This window comes from Thamnophis elegans, chromosome Z (genome assembly GCF_009769535.1).
Source record: "Thamnophis elegans isolate rThaEle1 chromosome Z, rThaEle1.pri, whole genome shotgun sequence".
NCBI lineage: Eukaryota > Metazoa > Chordata > Lepidosauria > Squamata > Colubridae > Thamnophis > Thamnophis elegans.
This window is the reverse complement of record NC_045558.1, coordinates 8,745,086-8,762,414: the sequence shown is the minus strand read 5'-3', so window position 1 is coordinate 8,762,414 and position 17,329 is coordinate 8,745,086. Positions and strand designations below refer to the sequence as shown.

At 42.4% G+C, this 17,329-nt stretch overlaps 1 protein-coding gene across 2 annotated transcripts in view; it reads left to right on the top strand.

Annotated features, from left to right (window-relative positions):
• The window catches only part of XYLB (xylulokinase), a 155,589-nt gene that overhangs the window by 48,454 nt on the left and 89,806 nt on the right, over nucleotides 1–17,329 (top strand). For both annotated transcript variants that reach the window (XM_032236989.1, XM_032236988.1), the window contains exons 9-12: nucleotides 12,218–12,336; nucleotides 14,032–14,113; nucleotides 15,392–15,432; nucleotides 16,661–16,776. In XM_032236989.1, the coding sequence (XP_032092880.1) occupies nucleotides 12,218–12,336; nucleotides 14,032–14,113; nucleotides 15,392–15,432; nucleotides 16,661–16,776 (358 nt within the window). The remainder of the gene's footprint in view (nucleotides 1–12,217; nucleotides 12,337–14,031; nucleotides 14,114–15,391; nucleotides 15,433–16,660; nucleotides 16,777–17,329) is intronic.

The window sequence follows — 17,329 nt, the reverse complement described above, 5'->3', positions numbered from 1 at the left end:
ATCTTCCAAATCAGCAACGGTAAAGGAGAACAGCGACTGGGGGGGAGAATCAGCTATGCCGCACAATTGAGATGAAGTAGAAAGGAGGAAATAAAGGACAGGATAGAGGGGGAGTGGGTGGGCAGGGCCAACTGACCAGTTGGATCGCCCAAACCATTCCGAACCAGCTGAATACCACTTCTGGTATTTACACTACTACACTACCATTTGATAACTAATTGTCTTTCAAAGGAGGTATTGATGTAAGGATTCGGCAGCAATTCATCCGAAGGTGACTAAAAGCTTGGTTGGGCTAGAAATTAATTTATCTCTGTTCCTAATTTTTTCCTGCTAGACCATTTCCTTCTAAGGGCTATGGATGCTTGTACGTCTTCACAGATTTCATGAGATGGGCCAGCTAAGTTTGGAAGCAACTAAATTTTCGAAAACCCAAGTTCAGTGGTGATATGGCCAATTAATGGGAGATAAAGTGGGGATGAATGTTCTGTACTTCTCCCTGGCCTTTTAATAACTTTTATTAGTAATAAATGATGCTTCCAGTCTCCTTCTGATTTAGGGCTCTTCCGCAATTCAGATTAAAATGCTAGGAAATGATTTGAGGAGTGCTTCAATGACAGACACATAACTTTAGTTGAGAGTCGCCTTTGTCAAGATGGCTTATTTGCTTGCAAGTTTGATAGACGAACAAACAAAATAGGGCAAATGCACCTTTTCCTAAGATTGTGCAGCAAGCAGTGCAGAAGACATCCATATGTGCTCAGGAAAAATGCAGCTGCTTTAATGAGACTGCTTAATCAGCTTGCTATATGTTAGTTTTATTATTTGCATAATAATTGTGGGTTTTTTCCCCAACACTTTATTAGGATCATAGAGGGAAGTTTCTGCTTGCATATGACTCTGGGATTTCACTTTCTTCAAAGCAAAGCAAAGATTTTGCCTTGTTTAACAATGAGAAAATTTCTGGCTTCTGCAGATTTGTTACAGATGTGCTGTGTTTTCTTTTGCCTTTTCTCATTCAACATGCTGAGATGCCAAGCTCCTCTTTCTAGCACTGTTTGGACACTTCTAGTCAACTTTAAATCAGCAGAGTTCAGAGAGTTTCTTGTCTTGATAGAATGGAGATTTAGACCTAATTAATAAACACTTTCTTTCAAAATAAACAAAAACCTAACATTACAAAGTACATTTATAAGAATAAAAACTAGTATCTATTGTTATCCACAGAGGTCTGTAGTAATAGTAAATAAAGATACTATTTAAAGATACTAAGATGCTGTTAAAAATACTATTGAGTACACTGTTCCATCTTATGACCATGATTGAGCAGGAACTATGGTCATAAGTCATGTTGGTTGTTAAGTAGGTCATCATATGACTGACCTGATTTTAGGATATTTTTTGCAGAAGTTGTTAAATGAATCATCATGGCCATTAAGCAAAGCCAGAGTCATTAATTGAATGCCGTAGTTGTTAAGCGAATCTATTGTTTGCAATAGGTGTTTTTACCAGAAACTGGAAGTAAACACTTTTTCAGGCCAAAAAATGCTGCAACAGTCAAAAGTGTGAAAAACGGTCATAAGTCCCTTAAGTGACCTTGGATGGTCACTAAATGAACTGTTATAAGTCGAGGATTACCTGTGTTCAACTAAAAAAAACAACAACCCTACTATGTGGCTTGCTGGAGTATAACGATGGGTAAAACAAGATTCAGTTTATTAAACATCATCAGTTTTGTTCCATGCAAATCAAATGAATTTAATTAATTAGCTCTTTCCTGATTTGTTCCATGCTTCCACAGAAGAAATCTACAGCCATGCTGTCAGGCATCTAATGGGTTCATTCGCTTTTCTCTCCTTGGCTTCCTGTTCATTGGAAAACCATATCATTGCTTTTAGGTGTTGGTGGGATGATGTAATAGACCAAAACAATCTCTTAACTCATACATACTTTATGAGTGAAGAGTTGTCAATTTTGCACGAAACCAGCATGTTAGGAATGCTGTGGTTCAAGGAGTTAGCATTGGTCAGACTGGAAAATATCTTTATCCTGGGTTTTATATCCCTGGGCTCTTGAAGACATGTACATTTAGAAAGAAAATAATCATGTTGATTTGCAGGATTTGGAGTTTTCTTCTCCCTTCTCCCTTCTTTATCTTCTCCAAACAATTGTTAAGCTCCAGTTCTCAAGAGGGAAAAATTCACATGATTATGGGCTTGTAACTTTTGAAGGCAAGCAAGAATCTCTGCAATTTATCTATTCAAACCATTGAGAAATTCTCTCAAGACTTCTAGGTTTCCTGGGGCAAAATTTTCTAGGTTTCCTTCTCCATGTTCCTCCTCCTTCATATTGCTCCTTTATGATCCTCCTCCATGTTCTTCCTCCTCCTCATTTCTTCTCTATGTTCCTTGTAGTTAACGTTCTTCCTCCATCTCCATTTTTCATCCTCCTCTGTTGCTCTTCCATATTCCCCCTCCTCCGCTTTCTTCTTTTCTTTCTTTCTCCATATTCCTCCTTCTCCATGTTGTTCCTCCATATTCCTCCACCTCCATGTCTTCCTCTTCCTTCTCCTCCTCCCCTCCCCCTCCTTCTCCATATTGCTCCATATTCCTCCTCCTTCTCCTCCATGTTCTTCTTTTTCCTGGTCCCTGTAACTCCTCCTCCTCATCCATATTGCTCCTTCATATTCCTCCTCTTCCATGATCCTCCTCCTTCATGTTCCCCCTCTTCCATGTTCCTCCTTCTCCATGTTCCTCTTTCTCCATGTTCCTCTTCTTCCATGTTGCTCCTCCATGTTCCTCTCCTTCATTATGTTCCTCCTCCTCCTCCTCCTCCTCCTCCTCCTCCTCCTCCTCCAAGGAGCACCTCCTTCTCCATGTTGCTCTTCCTCCTCCTCCTCCTCCTCCTCCATGTTCTTCCTCCTCCTCCTCCAAGGAGCACCTCCTTCTCCATGTTGCTCTTCATCCTCCTCCTCCTCCTCCTCCTCCTCCTCCATGCTCCTCCATGCTGCTCCTCTTCCATGTTGCTCCTCCATGTTCCCCTCCTCCGTCATATTCTTCCTCCTCCTTGTTCCTTCTCCATGTTCTTCCTCTTCCTTCTCCCATCGCCCCTCCCCCTGATAAAATGAGCATGATCCACACAAGTGTATGTTGTAGCAAAATTAAATTTGATTAGTCTTTAATATACCATTACACTTTCTGTTTTTACTCACAATTAGCACACTTACAGCTAGAAGATAAAATAATCTGACAAAAAATATACGAGATATTCCCAGATTGTATTCATTTTAGAAAACATTTCTGTGCTTCATAAACAAGTATTCTTTATTGTCTATTGTATGCCACCTAGAGTCAGTTCTCATTAGATGGGCAGCTATATAAATTTGATCAAAGGATTAGAGGAGGGGGAAAAAAGAGAGTTAGCCATCTATTTAATTGCTTGGCTATGTGTTATCCTTGCTATCTTCCTCTTTCCAGAGAGCATATTATTAAGCAGAAAACGCTGTCCACATTTCTAGAATTCCATGATTGACATTGGCTGGTTTATTAGGCTTTTTCAGCGCTTCAGATTTGTTTTCCAAAAAGTGGTTTGGAGTGTGCAGGCGTATGAATTGGTACCCATCTGCACCCTTTTAAATCAGCCTATTCTTTGGGGTGAAGTGGGAGGTCTCCTTGGCTGCACTAGATAGTTGCTATGTAATTCTGGGCGAGAGAAACATTATTTTAAGCCAGTGTTTTTCAACCATGACAACTTTAAGATGTATGGGCTTCAGTTCTCAGAATTCGGCAGCTAGTGGAATTCTAGGAGTTGGTCCACTCAGCTTGAAGTTGAGAAACACTGTTTTATTTAAGCTATTTATTTAAGCTTATTGCAGGCAGGTGCTGTGTTCTTTCTCCTGAATCATCTAGAACAGTTTTTGGATATGAGATTTGAAGAGTGGCATAGATCTACTGGCTACTGGTAGTCCTTGACTTACAGCCACAATTGGGACCAGAATTTCTATTGCTAAGCTGGTTGTTAAGTGATACTGTAAAATCCCCATTCCCCCCCCTCCAGGGGAAGGATATTGCAAAATCCTCATTCCTTCCCTACTCCAGGGGAAGGATACTGTAAAATCCCCATTTCCTCCCTACCCCAGGGAAGGATACTGTAAAATCCCCATTCCCTCCCCACTCCAGAGGAAGGATACTGTAAAATCCCCATTCCCTCCCCACTCCAGAGGAAGGATACTGTAAAATCCCCATTCCCTCCCCACTCCAGGGGAAGGATACTGCAAAATCCCCATTCCCTCCCCACTCCAGGGGAAGGATACTGTAAAATCCCCATTTCCTCCCTACCCCAGGGAAGGATACTGCAAAATCCCCATTCCCTCCCCACTCCAGAGGAAGGATACTGTAAAATCCCCATTCCCTCCCCACTCCAGGGGAAGGATACTGCAAAATCCTCATTCCCTCCCCACTCCAGGGGAAGGATACTGCAAAATCCCCATTCCCTCCCCACTCCAGGGGAAGGATACTGTAAAATCCCCATTTCCTCCCTACCCCAGGGAAGGATACTGCAAAATCCCCATTCCCTCCCCACTCCAGAGGAAGGATACTGTAAAATCCCCATTCCCTCCCCACTCCAGAGGAAGGATACTGTAAAATCCCCATTCCCTCCCCACTCCAGGGGAAGGATACTGCAAAATCCCCATTCCCTCCCCACTCCAGGGGAAGGATACTGCAAAATCCCCATTCCCTCCCCACTCCAGAGGAAGGATACTGTAAAATCCCCATTCCCTCCCCACTCCAGAGGAAGGATACTGTAAATCCCCATTCCCTCCCCACTCCAGGGGAAGGATACTGCAAAATCCCCATTCCCTCCCCACTCCAGAGGAAGGATACTGTAAAATCCCCATTCCCTCCCCACTCCAGGGGAAGGATACTGCAAAATCCCCATTCCCTCCCCACTCCAGGGGAAGGATACTGCAAAATCTGCATCCCCACCCCACTCTGGGGCCAGCTAGAGGTGGTATTTACCAGTTCTCTGAACTACTCAAAATTTCTGCTACCGGTTCTCCAGAACCTATCAGAACCTGCTGGCACCCGCCCTCTTTGCTTCTCCTTTTCATGATCGGAGACTTGTGTTAAACATAAGGGATCAATTCCCTTTCGATCAATTCCTGTTTTCTTTTCTGCTTTCTATACAATAACAGAGTAAGAGAACAACGGGACCTTTGGTGGTCTTTTAGTCCAGGGGTCACCAACCTTTTGGACCTCAGGGACCACTAAATTCATAATTTTAAATCTCGTGGACCACTAATATGATTTAAAAAATATAAATAGTATTTAGTGCAATATAAAAAATGCCAATCATTCTTCAAAATATTCGTGCAGACCACTAGTGGTTGACAGACTACCCAATGGTGACCGCTGTTTTAGTCCAATCATCCAGTTTTGGAACACCCAAAGCTTCTGAAGACAACCCATTCCTCTGATTGATTAATTATTCTTATTTCTAGATTGATTAGTTTCCACCCATTGCTTCTTGTCCTGCTTTCAGGGGCTTTGGAGAATAGATGGACTCTCTCTCCTTCGTGGCGTGACCCGTCAAAACCGCGGTCCACAAAAGCGCGCTCGACGAAAGCGCGCATTTGACGTCATCACAGCGCAACGAAAAAAATTAAAAATTGAAATAAAAATAAAATTAAAGCAAGCCGATTCACATAAAGGTAAGGGTTAGGTTTAGGTTTAGGGTTAGGGTTAGGTTAAGGGTTAGGGTTAGGTTTAGAGTGTTAGGGTTACGTTTAGCGTTAGGTTAAGGGTTAGCGTTAGGTTTAGCGTTAGGTTAACGGTTAGGTTTAGGGTTAGATTTAGGGTTAGGTTAAGGGTTAGGTTTAGGGTTAGGTTTAGGGTTAGGTTTGGGGGGGTTAGGGTAAGGTTTTTGCTTTATTTTTACATTTATCGATCACAGCGCGATGTTTTCGTCGCGCTGTGATGACGTCACGTACGCGCTTTCGTCGAGTGCGCTTTTGTCTACCACGGTTTTGTGGTGGAACCTTTGCGGCAGTCGCTGAGATATTGGAAGACTGTTATCATGTCTCCAATCCCCTAATCTTTTGTTTGGCCTCATCCTACAATTGTTAATAATGCTGGGTAGGTTTTTTTTTTTTTGTCCTTGTCTCTGCAATCATTCAGATTCATTCAAGTGACTCCTTACTTGCAAAGAATCTCTATCCTCGTCTCCAGAATTACCCGTATTTTTCGGAATATAAGACGCACCTTTTCCCTCCCCAAAAGAGGGTGAAAATTTGAGTACAGACACTGAATGTAGCCCCACCCCCTCACTGTCCCCCACCCTTTGGCCTCTGCCTCTCAGCAATTTACCTCCTTGCAGCAAACGGGGCAAAATGGGCCTTGCAGAGGCTGCAAAAGGCTGTTAGCAATCCCTGCAGCCTGAAACAACTGATGATCAGGAGGGCGCTGAAACTGAAAGTGAAGCTTGCTGTTTGCTCCATGAGGCAAATTGCTGGGAGGCAGAGGCAGATTTTTTTTCCCCTGTGCTAATCAGGCTGTTCGCTGCAAGAAGGTAAGTCAATAACTATAAATGCCTATAGGATGTTCAAATTAATAGACTTAGTTTTTTAAAGACTATTATTGTTCTAGACAGTTTAACAAAATGAAGAAGCTTTTTATAAAATAAATGCTTGATCTGGAGAGGCCCAGTGCTATTGTATCTTTTTTTAAATAGCAGAGAATAACATACACTTCCAGAAAGCCACATCAATTTTAACAGAATCTGTACAAGTCTGAAATGTAATACTGCAAACAGCGTATATTGTCTGTACTGTTTGCTGTTTGTTGCAAGGAGGCAAATTATTGGGAGGCAGAAGCAGATTTTTTTCCCCTTGTTTCCCCCCCCCCCCAAAAAAAGAATCTAGTTGCATCTTATACTTCGGAGCGTCGTATACTCCAAAAAATACGGTACTCTTCTTTCCTTCCTGTTTCCTTTTGAATTACCCAGGCAAACGAAAGCTTTAAAACTCCATTTTTGGGTTGGGAATGTTTCAGCTGGTTATTAGGGGCTGCATTTTAAAAGAGGCATCATTTAAATGATGAAAGGCTGTACCCTGCAGATAGAGGAGAAGATAGGATCTGTCAAATAACTCCCACCTGGCTTGGAAAATGTTCATAATCCTCAGTTTTGGACCGAGCAAGTGCCCGTGGCAATTTGCCTGCCTGCTAATTGCTTTCTGGTCTGTGGCAGGAGAACTACCCCAGCCTCATGCCAGTTGGCATGACGCTTCAGTGTCTATTTCTTCCAGTAGGAACTGGGGATCTGGCAGGATTCCAGGGAAGAGCAGATTTAAGGCTTCTTTATTCAATGGGGATGGAGGGTAGAAATAAACCTCTGGGAATTGCAGTTTGACTATCTTTTCTCCTTTCTGCTCTTTGGACATCCGACAACTAGCAACACCTACTGGGAAAGATTTGCCCATATCTCTCTCCCTCTCTCTTCCTCCCTGCCTCCCTCCCTGTCCTTCTATCTCTCTCTTTCTCCTCTCTGCCTCTCATTCTATCTCTCTCTCCCCTTTTTCTCCTTCCATTCTCTCTCTTTCTGTGTATCTCTCTCCTGTCTCCTTCCATCTCTCTCTCTTCCATTTCTTTCTCTTCTCTCCCTCTCTCTCTCTCTCCTTCCATCTGTCTCTCTCCTTCCATCGTTCTCTTTTCCATTTCTCTCTTTCTCTTCTCTCCCTCTGTCTCTCTCTCCTTCCATCTGTCTCTCTCTCCTTCCATCTATCCTCTCCCATCTCCTTCCATTTCTCTCTCTCTTTCCCTCTCTTTCTCCTTCCATCACTCTCTCTTCCATTTCTGTTTCTCCTCTCTCTCTCCTTCCATCTGTCTCTCTCCTTCCATCTGTCTCTCTCCTTCCATCTGTCTCTCTCCTTCCATTGTTCTCTCTTCCATTTCTCTCTTTCTCTTCTCTCCCTCTGTCTCTCTCTCCTTCTGTCTCTCTCCTTCCATCTATCTATCCTCTCCCATCTCCTTCCATTTCTCTCTCTCTTTCCCTCTCTTTCTCCTTCCATCACTCTCTCTTCCATTTCTGTCTCTCCTCTCTCTCTCCTTCCATCTGTCTCTCTCCTTCCATCTCTTTCTTCTCTCCCCTCTCCTTCCATCTCTCTCTTTCATCTCTCTCTTTCATCTCTCTCCTTCCATCTCCCATCTCTCTCCCATTCTATCTCTCTCCTTCCATCTGTCTTTCTCTCCCATCTCTTTTTTCTCTCCCCTCTCCTTCCATCTCTCTCTCCCCTTTTTCTCCTTCCATCCCTCTCTCTGTGTCTCTCCTTTCTCTCCTTCCATCTGTCTCTCCTTCCATCTCTCTCTCCTCTCCCCTCTCCTTCCACGTCTCTTTTTCTCCCTCTCTCTCTTTCCCTCTCTCCCCTTTTTCTCCTTCCATCTCTCTCTCTTCCATTTCTCTCTTTCTCCTCTCTCCCTCTGTCTCTCTCTCCTTCCATCTATCTCTTCTCTCCCCTCTCTTTCCATCTCTCTCTCTTTCCCCCTCTCTCTTCCATTTCTGCCTCTCTTCTCTCTCTCTCCTTCCATCTATTTCTTCTCTCCCCTCTCCTTCCATCTCTCTCTTTCAATGCCTCTCTCTCTTTTATCTCTCTCTCCTTCTATCTGTCTTTCTCTCCCATCTCTTTTCTCTCTCTCCTCTCCTTTCATCTCTCTCTCCTCTCTCTTCTTCTATCCATCTCCCCCCCGCTTTATCTCTCTCTCTCTCTCTCTGTCTCTTGAAGGAAATTTATCTGAAGCTGAGAAAGCAGGAGATAAAGAGAAGGGAATGGAAAAACAAATACTTGGCTTCACTGCTAAAGACTAGAGACAAGAGTGAGTGAGCGAGCCCCTCCACTTACAAAGAAAGCTTCCAAGAGTGCTGGTGGCCTTCCTTTTTCTAAGTCCCATCCTCCAGTCCAGTGGCAACCCTTCAGATTCACTGGGACTGTAACAGTTGATTGCAAAATCTGGAATTAATTCAGATCTGGAAGGCTTATGGTTGGAGATGATTGAACTAAACCTCGCTTTCACATTACTGAGATTTTTGATAGTCATGACGAGTGTCCTTTTACTGGAGAGTTTTGAGACTCTTCTCACATCTGAACATCTTCCCAAAGTCATGTCCACATTTGTTTGTGTGCTTGGATCTCATTGGATTAAGAGTCCAGAACAGGCTGCTTCTCACTGACTTCACAAAAACTCCAGCACAGCTAAGGGCGGTTAAAATTTCATGGCAGAAGGATATCTGCCAACATTTTCTTCAACTCTATCCTAAGCCTTTCTTGATCTCCAGTCCTTTACAGCTTGGATCGCAAAAATAAAAGTGGCAATAATAGACATAGAGGGATCACAGATGTAGAATAGAAAAATTCACTTAGTTGCCAGGAGGATTTCAGGTCAGATATTTCAATGGGTGACCTCAGGTAAAGGAAGAAAACAGGCAAGATCAAAGAATGAGCATTGATCCAGTAGATGGGTAAAGACTTCCTTGCCTTGGACTTCTCCACCCACTATATATACCATATTTTTGGAGTATAAGATGCATCTTTGTCCCCTCAAAAAGAGAGTGAAAATCTGGGTGCGTCTTATACACTGAATACCACATTTTTGCCCTCCCAAAACCCTGCCTTTTTGCAAAAATGGACGTGCAGAGGGTTTGGGAGGCCTGCAAAGTGCTCCTGGGGGGCTGGGGAGGGTAAAAACGAGCAAAAAACAGACCCATTTTTGTGAAAAACAGGTCCTTTTTTTGCTCGTTTTTGCCCCCCCCCCCCAGCATTTTGCAGTCCTCTCAAACTCTCTGCATGCCCTGGTTTTCATAAAAAATGAGGCATGCAGAGAGTTTGGCAGGTCTGCAGATTGCAAAACCTTTTTTTTTTTTTTTAAATGTACCTCTTCAAAATCTTGGTACATCTTATACTCTGGTGCGTCTTATACTCCAAAAAAATACGGTAGCTATGAGGTTGTGAATTGAATTTTGTTTCCTTTGACCTTTACAGTAACCTTTGGTTTGCAGTCACTTACTTCCCTTGATAAAATCTGTACAGGTAACCGTCAACTTAAAATCCATTGAACAACCGTTTGAAGTTATTCCATTGTTGAAACAAGTGATTTATGACCAGTCCTCACATTTTTTGACTGTGCATGCGAGTCAAGAAGAAACAATGAGAACTGAACACAGAAACACTAATTTAGGAATTGGAAAAGGAGTCCAGCAAGGCTGCCTATTTAACTTATATGCAGAGCACATCATGAGAAAGGCGGGGCTAGATGAATCACAAATTGGAATTAAGATTGCAGGGAGAAATATCGACGGCCTCAGATATGCAGATGATGCTACTCTAATGGTAGAAAATGAAGAGGAAACTAAAGAGCCTCTCGATGCGGGTGAAGAAGGAGAGTGCAAAAGTTGGCTTGAAACTCAACATTAAGAAAACTAAGATCTTGGCATCCAGCCCTCTCAATTCCTGGCAAATAGATGGGGAAGAAATGGAGGTAGTGACAGATTTTATTTTCCTGGGCTCCAAGATCACCACAGATGGGGACTGCAGCCAAGAAATTAGACGCTTGCTCCTGGGGAGGAAAGTTATGGCAAAACTAGACAGGATACTAAAAAGCAGAGACATCACCCTGCCAACCAAAGTGCGTACAGTCAAGGCTATGGTTTTCCCACTTGCAATGGATGGCTGTGGAAGTTGGACCATAAGGAAGGCCAAAGAATGGAGGCCTTTGAACTCTGGTGCTGGAGAAGACTCCTGCATTGAGTCCCTTGGACTGCCAGGCGATCCAACCGGTCAGTCCTAGAGGAGATCAACCCTGATTGCTCCTTAGAAGGCCAGATCCTGAAGAGGAAACTCAAGTACTTTGGCCACCTAATGAGAAGGAGAAGAGCCTCATGCTGGGAAAGATGGAGGGCAAAAGAAGAAGGGGACGACAGAGAAGGAGGTGGCTGGATGGAGTCTCTGAAGCAGTCGGTGTGAGCTTAAATGGACTCCGGAGGATGGGAGAGGACAGGAAGGCCTGGAGGAATGTTGTCCATGGGGTCACGATGGGTCAGACACAACTTCGCAACTAACATCAACAAATATTGCTTAATCACATGCCTTGTGATTCAGGCACTTGGCAATTACAATGTGCTGACTAAGATTGCAGTGCCCTACGATCATGTGATCACCTTTTGTAGCTTTCCTAGCTAACTCCCCACAAGCAAAGTCAATAGGGAAAGTTGGATTTACTTAACAACCACATGATTCTATTAACGACCAGGATTAAAAAAAAAGATTGTAAAGCCAGGCATAGTCCCATGATCGTTCATCTAACAACTGCGTTGGTTAGAGATGGACATTCCTGTCCCAAAGTCTATATTCTACTAGGCAAGGCTTCTTGGTAGAAATATTCCTACTTTGAAATAGCTGCATAAGAAAAACTTGGTTTAGTAACCGTCTAAAGTTACAATGGCACTAAAAATTGTAACATCAGCATTTTTCACACTTTTGACCATCGCCACATCCCCATGGTCATGATCAAGATTCAGACGCTTGGCAACTGACTCATATTTATGACAGTTGCAGTGTCCCGGGATCATGTTACCCCCTTTTGCAACCTTTTGACAAGCAAAGTCAGTGGGGGAAGGCAGATTCACTTAACATCCTTGTGATTAACTTAATAACGGCAGTGATTTACTTAACTGTGAAAAGGGAGATCATAAAATGGGACAAAACTCACTTAACCTTTGTCTTGCTCAACAACAGAAAAGCTCAGTTGTGGTTTTAAGTCAAGGACTGGCTGTAACTTCAATTGTTTTCCTTGGGAATTTAATGCTGCCACTTCAAAGCAAAATATGTGGTTTGTTTGCTGTGATTTTAATAACAGTCATCTTGCTCAATATGCCTTTTTTGGAAGGCCTGTTAGCCAGTTTCTTTTTGTTTTGTTCACCTGTTTTTTTGTTCTCAGGTCTATCTTGCTATATAAGCTTCAGAATGTGTCTGATAATAATAAATGATACACCAATAATAACATTAAACAGATGATGAGGAACAATCTTGTGTTATGGTAAAGTACAGAATTTAAATTTTAGGATTATATGTTTTTCATCTTTCTCTCTTTACACAGCTCTCTGCATATATGCAATCTACAGATTACTTTTTGACGGGAATTTGTTGTAAAAGAATTATGTTTTCCTCTTGCAGGATCCGGCATGAATTTATTGCAGATTCGGGAAAAAGTTTGGAATCAAGTCTGCCTAGATGCTTGTGCACCCGAATTGGGGAAAAAACTGGACCAACCTATGCCCTCCAGCAAAATACTGGTATGATTAACTGTAGAACAAATAAGGCGAGAGTAACAGTGGGAGAAATCAGAATTAAAATCTGTAGATCATGTATTTATTTGGACTGTCAGTGGGAAATTCTATGCTACGTATTTATTGTTATTATTCCTATGAATCAATATTCATTCCTGGTGACTGTCTGGATGAGTCCCTGTGGGTTTTGAGCAAGGATTCGGAAGTGATTGCCATTGTCTTTTTTCCTAGGGCTATGAGAGAATGACTGGCCTAAGGTCAACCAGTTGGCTTTGTCCTTAAGGCAGAACCCATAGTGTTCAAGGTTCTTTCTTGGTGCCTTAACCAGTAGATCAAATTGTCTCCTAGTATAGATTTAAACTGGCATAGATTATTATTTCTCCTGAAGATGGCTTGTTCAGGCTCTGTTCATCTGATCATCTGATTTACCGTTGGAAAAATTATTGGCATTTTCAGGCATTTCTTATTTGTAGTGTTGATGGATCCTTGCTAAGAATCCTGTTTTTCCATTCATCTATCCATATATCAATGCATCAATCCCATCCCATCCCATCTATCCATCCATCCACCCACATACATACCCATCAAATGACTGACCCATCTCTCCCTCTCTCCATCCCATCCCATCCAATGCATTCACCCATCCATTGACCAACTAACTCACTGACCTATCCATCCATCCACCCCACCAATTGTCCAATTGACCCATTATTCATTCATCCATCCATCCATCCATCCATCCCCCCATCTATTCCTCCCTCCCTCCCTCCATCTATCCTATCCCATCCAATCCTATATCATCCATCCACCCATTGACCAAATGATCTATTCATTCATCCACCCATTCAACCCTCCATCCCTCTATCTATTGACCATCTCATTCCATCTTATCCCTCCACCCACCCACCCATCCCATCTATCCATTCCACCCACTTACCCATCAACTGACTGACCCATCCCTCCCTCCCATCCCATCCCATCCAATGCATTCACTCATCCATTGACCGACTAACTCACTGACCCATCTATCCCATCCCATCCACCCATTGACCAATTGACCCATTATTCATCCATCCATCCACCCACTCATCCCTCTATCCCTCCCTCCATCTATCTCATTCCATCCTATATCATCCATCCACCCAGTGACCCACTGATCCATCCATCCACCCAAGCTTCCATCCATCCCTCTATTGACCACCCGATTCCATTTCATCCCTCCACCCACCCACCCACCCATCCCATCTATCCATCCCACCCATACACTCATCCTTCTTATTTATCCATCGATCCACCCACCCACCTTTGCTTAATGAGAACAATGTTTTATAATGACTGGATGAGAGAGCCTCTGTTTCAACATTAGGGTGGTTGAGCATTGTTTTGGAAATGAATGTTTCCAAGACTGTTAAGTTTGCTGAAAAACAAACCAGATTTAAAAAACAAAAACAAAACAACCCAACTGTCTGGTTTCCTGTAATAAGGAAATAAAAACATATTTAATCTTTTGTGAATTCAAACTGCCAGAGTCATTTTGACTTTCTTCCAAGGGATTTGGGAAACTGTTACCCTGGAAGGGAAAGTCCCAACATTCTTTGAAGGGGAGACTTGGTTTTTCTGTTCAAAATGTGTTGTTCTGAAACCAAATAGATATATCATTTATTTATTTTTTAAAAATAATTGTTAAATTTCATTCTTTAGGGTTTAATTTCACCCTATTACACTGAACGCTTTGGATTTAATCCTTCCTGCAAAATAGTAGCATTTACTGGAGACAATCCAGGTAAGGAGGCTTAAAATTCTGAAGCAAGGAACTTTTATTTTTTGTTCAGTTTTATCTTGAGAAAGCAGGTGAAATGTCTGTATAATTATCCCTTAGGAAAAAAAAATTCTGCATGAATAATTTCTTCAACCATGTGTTAAAGCAGACATTTAGTTGGAGAAACCTTGGTATTTTAATTTAATTTAATGCAATGCAGCCCTTCAAAGAGGAAAGATCTACAGGTAGTTCTCAACTTACAACAAAGCTGGCACCAGAATTTCCATTGCTAAGCAAGACAGTTGTTCAGTGAGTCGCATCTGATTTTATGACCTTTTTTTGGCCATGGTTCTTAAATCAGTCACTACAGTTGTTAAATGAATCTATGGTTGTTAAGTGAACCTAGCTTTCCTTTTGACTTTGCTTTATTGGAAGCCATCTAGGAAGGTTGCAAATAGTGATCACATGACCCTCGGAGACTCCAGCAGTTGTAAATATATCCTGATTACCAAGTGTCCGAAGGTGTATGGAGATTCTCAGTCATCCAGGTCACAGTTGTCCCAAAGGTGCTTTTTCAAGAGGCAACTGGACTTACTTTGTCTTTCTTTGAAGATGTTTTGCTTTTCATCCAAAAAGAAGAGCTTCAGAGCTGAAGAAGCTTCTTGGATGAGAAGCTAAATGTCTTCAAACAAAGACCAGAAAGTCCAATTGAAAAACACCTTTGGGCCAAGTGTCCAAAGTTTGATTAGGTGACTGTGAACAGCCAGTCATGAGTTAATTTTTTCAGTACTGCTCTAACTTCAGATGTAACTTCAAATATTTGAAGTTATAGGAGTAAGTTGTAATTATCTTACAAACAAATGATTGTAAGTTGAAAACTACCTGTACTTAGCTCCTACTACAACCATGATGGGTAACCTATGGCACACATGCCAGAGGTGCCACGCAGCGGTCTCTCTGTGGGCACGCAGGGCGTCATCCCAGTTCAGCTCTGCTGTGCATGCGTGCATGCCTCCCGCCGGCCAGCTAGTCTGCCACGCATGTCCGGGGGGGGCATGAGGGGAGCATGTGTGTGGGACGCATTGCATTTTGGGGGTTCAGGCGCGCGCACACACACATTTGCATGCGCTTTGGGCACTAGGTCCAGAAAAGCTTAGCCATCCCTGTACCAGAATTACTAGAACTGATAATTGATTATTTCAGTCTTACCGGTCTCCGAGAGGGTTCCGAGTGGGTGTTTTTCTTGTTTGAATACTTTGCATAGTCTATTCGTTAATTGAACTTCCTTCTTTGCATTTTCAGCATCTCTGGCTGGAATGAGACTTTCTGAAGGAGACATAGCAGTAGGTGTCACCAACTTCATTAACTAATATTCATATTGTTAACTGGATTAGGAATCTTGAGATCCATGCTATCTTGAGGCTTAGAAAGCACCTCTGGATTCGGATCCCATCGATTTTGGTGGAATTGATGCAGGCCTGCCCCTAATACCTTTCCTTGCTGATGAGTGGCATCTGCTTTGTCACGTGCTGCCTATTAATTCATTATCGTTATTCATTTATGGATATCCTTGGCTTACAAAAGTTTGTTTAGTGACTATTTGATGTTAGAACGGCACTGAAAAGAAGTGATTGATGACCATTTTTTGAGACCAGAGGTGGTATTCAGCAGGTTCTGACCAGTTCCAGAAAACCGGTAGCGGAAATTTTGAGTAGTTTGGAGAACTGGTAAATACCACCTCTGGCTGGCCACTCCCCCATCTATTCTCTACCTCCCAAGTCCAAGCTGATCGGGAGGAAGTGGAGATTTTGCAGTATCATTCCCCTGCCACGCCCACTAAGCCACACCCACCAAGCCATGCAATGCCCACCAAACCACACCCACAGAGGCAGTAGTAAAAAATTTTTGAATCCCGCCACTGTTTGAGACAGTTGATAAATGGGTTTTGCCTCATTTTATGACCTTTCTTGCCGCAGTAGTTAAGTGAATCACTGCAGTTGTTAAGTTAGTAACAGGGTTGTTAAATGAATCTGGCTTCCTCAACTGACTTTGCTTGTCAGAAGATCACAAAAGGGGATCACTGCAACTGTCAGAAGTATGAGTCAATTGCCGAACATCTGAATTTTCATCACATGACCATGAGGATGCTGCAACGGTGGTTAGATGGGTGAAAAACACCCATAAGTCTCTTTTCTCAGTGTCATTGTCACTTCAAGCAGTCTCTAAATGAATTGTTATAAATCGAGAATGACGTGTATAAGTGATGAGGAAGCTTGCTTGTTGGTATGTGATCGGAGTGCCACTTTAGTTACCAGCTGACGTTGTTCTTGGTCATTGAGGATTATGTACCCATGAATTTTCCACAATAAATCCTTAGAGTCTATTATAATTCCCCCCTCCCCCCGCTCTATGTTTCATATAAAGCTGGCAAGCAAAGTCAATTTCACAAGAATTCAATTGCTGCAATGTGTAATTTAAAGATAATTAGCAGGGCAAATAAATGGGTTTGATTTAATTCCTGTATTGCTTTTTATGTTTTTCTGCTAATACCTTGATTATTTTCTTCCCCAGATTAGCCTCGGCACGAGTGATACCCTGTTTCTCTGGATTAAAGAGCCACGCCCTGCTCTGGAAGGCCACATTTTCTGTAATCCAGTTGATTCACAAGCATTTATGGCCCTACTTTGGTGCGTGCCTTCTACTGTATGATGTATCAGATTAGCCTGATAAAAATCAAAATTTGTGTCACTTTTTCTAGTTCTTTAATGTTTCAGATTTTATTTTCAAAATCTACTTTAAAGTTTTATTTTTATTTATTTAGATTTTTAAAATCCAGCCTTATATTAATAAATAACTCAAGGTTGTGAGCAAATCTAATACATCATTCTCCTCCTATTTTGTTCACTGAACTCTATGACATAGGTTGGGTTGACAGAGAGAGGGCTGCCCCAAGATCACCCAACTGGCTTTCATGCTTAGGGTGGGATTAGAATTCACCATCTTCTTGTGATTGGCCCAAAATTATTCATTTGACTTTCGTGGTTAAGAAGGGTCTAGAACTCAACAGTCTCCTGGTGATTGCCCCCAAATCACTTAGCCAGCTTATCGTCTCCTGATTGGCCCAGTTGTGGATTTTACATTTGTTATCACCGGTTTGCCCTGCACATACCCATATTCTTCACGGGCGCACACACCCCTTCCACGCATGTGCCTGGCCTTCCGTGCATGTACCATATTTTT